We start from the raw sequence: 7,127 nt of genomic DNA on the forward strand, positions 1-7,127 counted from the left end.
TTAATACCAGCAGATTGAAGACTGTCGGTAGAGATGCATGCCCAAAAGAAAAGCCCACATTTCTGGTCAGAAGGAGAAACACACCTGCTTTTAAACATCATGAAAGACTGGGATATGAACAGGTTTTTGCACAAATATCACAACAGCGACTTTTCCAAGAAGCTGGTTAAAGGAATGAAAGAGGGAGGCTGTGTTTGTGTGGTCAAACAAGTCCACCACTGGTAGGAAACTTTGAAAAAAATCCTATTTTGATGCAGAGAAGCAAAATGAGACGCGCCTCCAGCTGTTAGGGCACGTTAATCCGAGTGTGCACAGCTGCATGTAAACAGGAACATTAGTGGAATATGTTCTGTGCACCTGGACAGTTTTTACCGTAATACTCATTGGTGCAACAAAACCATGTAACTTTTGTTTCAGTATTCTCTGAGTTCAGAATATAAACAGTTTCATCTCCTATTTGAGTAAAACTATTTTTTATTATTATTTGAATTCAGCTGGAACAATATTTTCCAACAGTCACATTTAATATGCTGCTTTTATAGATCTTAAAACTTGTGCATGACAGCAAGGGACCCAGGACTTTACACTGAGAGATATTTAATACTGACATCTCTTGAGGACACTCTCATAATTACAAAATACCACCCAGACAAATTATAATTTATCTATAGATGAATATCTAAGGCAGTTTTGGAAGGATGAGACTTGTGGATTACAAATAAAGATATCTGACCTTGCTTCATTTCTATGCAAAGAACTAATAAGGACAAAAAGCACCCTGTGCAGGTGGTGGCGTTTAACCTCTCATCATTGGATGACTCAGAGAACACATCTGGTGACCACACCTTCAAACAAACATCTGGAGAAATTCAAGCTTTTCTCTGAAACATCAACAACGAAAAACAAAAAAGACAGCTGTGGCTACTGTTCTGCTTTCTCCTGTGCAGTCCCCGTCACCAGCAGCAGGTTGCAGGCCATGAACTGGACGTTCAGCACATTGCTGGTGTTTCCAGTGTACATTCCCACCAGTTCGCTAGATGAGCCGTCAGCTGGCGTCCCGCCGTGGGAGTTCCGAATGTCCCACACCCGCACTGAGTTGTCTATAGACGATGACGCCACCAGGCTGCTGTCCGGGCTGAAAGACAGGCTGGTGACGCTGTCCGTGTGTCCCCGCAGGTCTTTGAATAACGTCCCTGATGCCAAGTCCCACAGCTTCACCCTTTGATCCTCACCGGCGGACGCCAAGTACTTCCCATTAGGTGAGAAAGCGAGTGACAGCACGGGGCCACGGTGGCCAGTGAAGAGGCGAACAGACGCCCCCTGCTGGGTGCTCCACAGCCGGACAGTCTTGTCTGTGGAGCCGGTGGCCAGGTAGTTGGAGTTTGGGTGGAATTTGACACAGTCAACATCAGAAAGGTGTCCGGCGTAAAGTCGCAGCGGGTAGGTGCGGGAGAACGTCCAGAGGCGAGCAGTCCGGTCATGGGAGCCGCTGGCGAAGTAAAGGCTGCAGGGGCTGACGTCCACATCCCACACCGGGTAGACGTGGCCCTGGTAGAGCGCCGTGTTGGTGAAGCTACCCAGGTCCCAGTAGCGGATGGTTGTGTCCTCAGAGCAGGAGAGCAGGCCGGAACTGTCTGTCAGGAAGGCGGTTCGAAACACGGGGCCGCTGTGACCTCGCAGTGTCTTTATCTCACTGCCGCAGCTGTCCTCTTCATCCACCTGAGGAGGAACAAGTGACACCAGACATTACTCGTCTTTTACGTCTAAAGTAGGTAATTGTTTGTCTTTTGAAAAAGTTTGAGGGCGTTCAAATTATGTGAGAAAACAAAAGGAGTCAATTTAATCAATTACAGATTTTAGTTACAGATAAAAAATACATAAATAGTAGATAATAGATTGGTGAATATGGAAGATGCACAAATACTGAGACATCTGCTCACATTTAAAACATATATATACACACCAGTTATCTGGAGAAAGTCTAGGACAAGAGAAAAAAAAGCTCCTTTTGTGAACAGTTCATTTGGGATGTTGTTGTTTTTTGTTTGTTTATGTTTCTTTCTTTTTCCACCTGTTTTGTTTTGTATATGCAAGACCAGAGTAAAATAAAAATGTCTTGTATCCTACAAAAGATGGACACTGAAATCAAAAATTAATTAATTAAAAACATAAATGTAAGATTGCAACTATCAGTTCTATTTATTATCAATTAATCTGTTTATTATTTTCTAAATTTATTGATTTGCTAATTAAATGTCAGAAACAACAAAGTTTCCTAGAGAGCAAAAAATACATCCTGAAATGTTATTTTTTCAACCAAATGTCCAAAATATCAGGTTAAAAAATAAATCGATAAATAAAATAAAATGAAATATTTGGACTGAAAAAGCTGAAACCAGAGAATTTTGGCATTTTTCATAAATGATGACTCGATGCAGTTAATCAAATATCAAAATTGTTGCAGACTAATTTACTTAAAATGAATTAAGTGATCGACTAATTGCATAAAAACCGAGGATGATTTCTGTGTCTCTTTATTTAAAATCTCATATATTTAATGATCACATTGCTAATGATCAAACTAAAAGGGCAGAGTTATGATATCGCTTTAGTCTCAAAATTTAAATAATTAAAACCCTAGAATTAACAAATAATTGTAAAAATCATGAACCGCACCTACAATCAAGTGTGTTGAAACAGTTATTCACCTAATTTATTAATGTAATCTCCAGTAATTTTACAGTAGCAATGAAAAATTTAAAACATCTGTCAGTCAGGCCTCTGTGGATGATTTGCTGCTTTTTGCTGTGTTACATCACCGTCAATTTAATATCTTTAGTTTTGAACAGATACTCTGGACCAGTAAACTGGAGATTTGAAGACAACGCTCCAGGCCCTGCAAACTTGTGATGAATATTAATTTACATTTTGTGATAGTTAAAAAACAGATAAAGATCTAATAATAATCATTGGTTGCAGCCCAACCCCATCAGTTTACTCACTTCCTCCTCCAGTACGTCACAGGCCAGGCGGATGAGCGACACGTCAGCCTGATGCGGTTTGGCCTTCAGCTTTCTGGCTCGGAGGCTCCACAGTTTCACCGTGGAGCTGTCGAAACCGGCGGCCAGCAGCCGGCTGTCAGCCGACACCTCTGCGGTGTTTAACATCTGCTCCGTGTGGTGGAAGGCGTAGAAACACACGGTGGTGAGCGTGGGGGGGCCCTCACGGACTTTCTTGATGCAGTCCTGCAGAGCATCCAGGGCCGCCTCACTTTGTGGAATCCCTGCAGGGACCTCCACCCCCTCCCCACCATCTGCCCCATCCACTCCTGCCCAGGAGGAGGTGGAGTTTGGGGCTGTGGTCGCCCCGCCAACAGCTCCATATAGCTGGTAGTCTGTGCGTCTCGAGGCAGTGACCTCCACCTGCAGGTGTGTGCTAAAGGCCCTGCAGAGGGCGCTGTTGTCCTCACTCTGCAGGTAGCGCAGCAGGTAGCTGTAGGCCGGCTCGGTCAGGTGCACCACGTACTTGTGCTCCAGGAAAGCACTCAGCTTGGGGTTGGCTGCAACGTCCTGAGTGGTGAGAACATGGCGGAGCTGCTCTATGATGGCGCGCTGCTCGCTGTCCTGAAGAAAGGCACTGTGGAAACGACTGTAAAAACCATCTACTGCCCCCTTCAGGCCACAGTGCACCATGTCTAGGTGGAGGTAGACAAAGAGCGGGTAGAGGATGCTGCTCACCTCCTTCGCCCAGGATATTTCTGTTTCTGATTTAAGGGAGATAAAAGGTCTTTGAGGGCTTTGTAGTTTAAAACAAGGTCACACAGCATCCAAAAGTTTGATTGCTAAAACAACATACTGCAGAATGTGCAGCAAGAGTGTGGATGTGATACCTGACAGAAAGGAGCGCAGCCTGGAGTACTGAGTCTCGTACTGCTGTGGGTCAGATTGACAGGGCGCAGCAGAGACGATGTTGGCACACCCTGACTCAGTCTGCACTGCTCAGATAAAGAGGTAGAAGAGAAAGTATCAATACCATCATCCCCAAGTGTAGATAAAATATGTATAAACTGATCATATGTGCTGTATGTAAAATCATAGTGATTGTAGCTGTCAAATAAATGTGGCATGAGAGACAAATGCCACCATCATTTTCATCTTCGCAGCTGGCTCACCTGTGAGGCTGGCCGCCATCTCCTCTGCTGACTGGAAGAGCTTGGCTCCTTTCAGGGAGCCATCAGTGTCCACATACTGCCTCCGCTTCAGGTACTGAGCCACGGTATACTGGATCTGCTCAGTGCGAACACGCTTCATGACCTGAAAATGAAACAAAAAAAAGCATCACCAGACCAGTGGTGGAATGTAACTTAGTACATTTACTCAAGTATTGTACATAACTACAGTTTTGAGGTATTTGTACTTTACTTGAGTATTGAGGTTGATTAAAAATACTGTTGTTACTGGACAGAGCTGAACAGATCTTTATTGTCCACCAGGGTGGAAATTTGCCTTTGGCCCACCGATCACAGGTCACAAACATAATAAAAAATAGACAAGCAGTTAGTTAAACATACAGGTAAGGTCATTAAAAAATAACACATTTAATCAGTTCATGTCAGTGTCTGTCAGTGCTTTACAACTCATCGACAGGTCCAAACGGAAACAATGGATTTTGTAATTGTTTTCAGCTGTGATCCAAAATGAAAATCTGCAGAATTTATGTATTTTTTTTGCTCGTAATGTGATAGACAATATTCATTTATAATATTTGTTTTTGAAAATGGAGCGACTGTGGCTCAGAGGTAGAGTGGGTCATCCACTAAAAGGTAGATCAGCAGTTCGATCCCAGACTCCTCCAGTCTGCGTGTCGAAATACAGAGAGTACAAAGAGTATACATGCATAATATGACAGCTGATGATCACTTAAAGTAGGTGGGGGAAAAATGGATGTATCGACACTTGTTATTGGCTAAAAGAGTTGTTTAATAGCGGTATATAGTCAAAAAATCCAATATTGTGCATCCCTTCTGTGGTATTACTACTTTTACTCCAGTAAAAAAAAGATCTGAGTACTTATTCCACCACTGTGTCACACACCTGCACATCCCTCTCACACTCAGTCTGTCAAACACAAACATCACCAGAGACAGCAAACCATTTAAAATGGTGTTTTCCAAACTCAAGATACGGATTAATTCAGTTCAATTTTCTTCATCAGACTTATCTCACCCCTTCCAAGCTTCATGGGTTCAAGCCCAATTTCTCACCCCTTTCCTTAGATGTGGTCTAGCTGAGAGCACTTTGCTTCATTCCACCTGGCAGTGTAGTACACTACAAGGCCCTCGGCAGGGGATCTGTGATGCCCTATCCACAAATCCATGAAGTCACTTTCCCAGTGGATCTGGAAGTATGCTTTTTGGGCAGCCTCTTAAATTCTAATATCAGACATAGCCATTCCACTAAGCTTACAAAAACCCTACTGGCTATTGGCAAAAAAAGTATTGCAATGAGTCAGATCTCCCATCATTGGCTCTCAGAAGTGAACTGTTGCACACCTCTACAGAAAATAACTTACTCTCTAAATAATAAGATACACTCCATCTATAAAGTATGGCGACCTTTAATTATTTATATGGAAAATTTCCCATCCCATATGACTTAATGACTGTCTGCATGTTCTGTCTATTTTCACCACACTAACATTGTAAGAGACCATGCAGTTGTAGACAATACTACCCTAGCTCTCAAGCCCCCAACTCCCATTTTTGTAGTGTGGTATTCAATAATTACATTTTTATTTGCATTTAATTCATTTTACTGTCTATTAATTTATTTTTGTAACCTTCGTAATGTAGAGTTGGTGTTTGTTCACTGTCAATTTATGACTGTGTGCTTTGTATATGTTTAAAAGCTAAAATAAAATATGCAAAAAACGGAGTGCATATCCTTTTACAGTGTCTTAAATCCGATTAATCATCTCCATGACAATATTGACCCTCCTGAGCACAGCATCTTCCCTATAGCTAATTAGCTAGCAAAGAGGCGAGCTAGTGTGTTTACTAAGGCGTTAAACATTTATTACACCCTTGTTGACAGTCTAAATATGCGAGTTAGGCTGAAAGGATTGTGGAAGCCTGAAACGAGGCATTATGAGCGCGTTAATCCGGTCTAAAACCCGCCTGCAGTCCACATTACAGGAGGATGCCTGGAGTGAGCTAACCGGCTAACTTAGCGCTAGTAGCAGCGGGCCTGGCGGCTCCAAACTTTTAGCGGGATTGATCCGATTCCGAAGCACAACCGATTGGAAATCGATACTCACTGCATATCGTGCTGTTCCTCCCCGTGCTCAGTTACTTTGTATAAGATGGTGAGGTTTTAACGCAACTCGGTCCTCGGTTCAAACTACGCTGCTGGATGTCGTTGCCGCTCCATCGTGGGTTTTCCGCCCCCGGTCATCTTCACAGACTGTAACAACAATCCTCCATCAGCTATCGTTAATCTACTCGTCATCCTGGCTTGGCCTCATTACATCGACGATCCACTACTTACGTCTGGATTGGTCTCTACGTGCGCGGCTAATTCAACTAAACCAAACTTCATTTAAAAAATACGGTAAACAAGCGCCAGGAGCCTTAATTCACCAAACAGCAGGTCATTTTAATTAAATCTCAACTTTTAGGAGTAGTTCGTAGTGATTTCTGTCGTTCGGCTGTCGATGAAAAAAATAAAAACTAGAATTTATGACAATACACCAAAAATATCTTGAAACCATCTTTTTTTTTAATGTAAGCATGTGTAAAAGTCTCTTCTTTAAAAATAATTAAATAAAGCTCAGATTTTCCGCCTATTTGCATATGTTTCAGTGTTTTAAATAAGCAAATTACAAGGTGATAAAATAAAATGTGTATTTTGCTACAATGTTTGCTGCAATAAATTCATTAATTGAATAAAAACGAGAATAAGAATGAACATAAGAAGTATGTACATGTGTACAATTATCTGCATTTCAACTATAAACATTATTAGAAGGAAAAGCAGCAAATCTCTCAATCTCCACGTTAAACTAAAACTATGAAATGTTTATACATAAAATATTTTTAAAAAATCAAAGTAGTTTACAATAATTTTCTG

At 41.9% G+C, this 7,127-nt stretch overlaps 1 protein-coding gene across 1 annotated transcript; it reads right to left on the reverse strand.

Annotated features, from left to right (window-relative positions):
* Window positions 1-580: 580 nt before the first annotated feature.
* On the reverse strand, window positions 581-6,517 carry taf5l (TAF5-like RNA polymerase II, p300/CBP-associated factor (PCAF)-associated factor). Its single transcript, XM_050045071.1, has 5 exons — window positions 6,316-6,517; window positions 4,172-4,313; window positions 3,890-3,994; window positions 3,003-3,763; window positions 581-1,719 (listed from the first exon to the last, which is right to left on the reverse strand). Exons 2-5 carry the CDS (start codon window positions 4,308-4,310, stop codon window positions 922-924), a joined length of 1,803 nt encoding a protein of 600 aa, XP_049901028.1. The 5' UTR covers window positions 4,311-4,313; window positions 6,316-6,517; the 3' UTR covers window positions 581-921.
* Window positions 6,518-7,127: the final 610 nt, after the last annotated feature.

Source organism: Epinephelus moara, chromosome 5, assembly GCF_006386435.1.
Source record: "Epinephelus moara isolate mb chromosome 5, YSFRI_EMoa_1.0, whole genome shotgun sequence".
NCBI lineage: Eukaryota > Metazoa > Chordata > Actinopteri > Perciformes > Serranidae > Epinephelus > Epinephelus moara.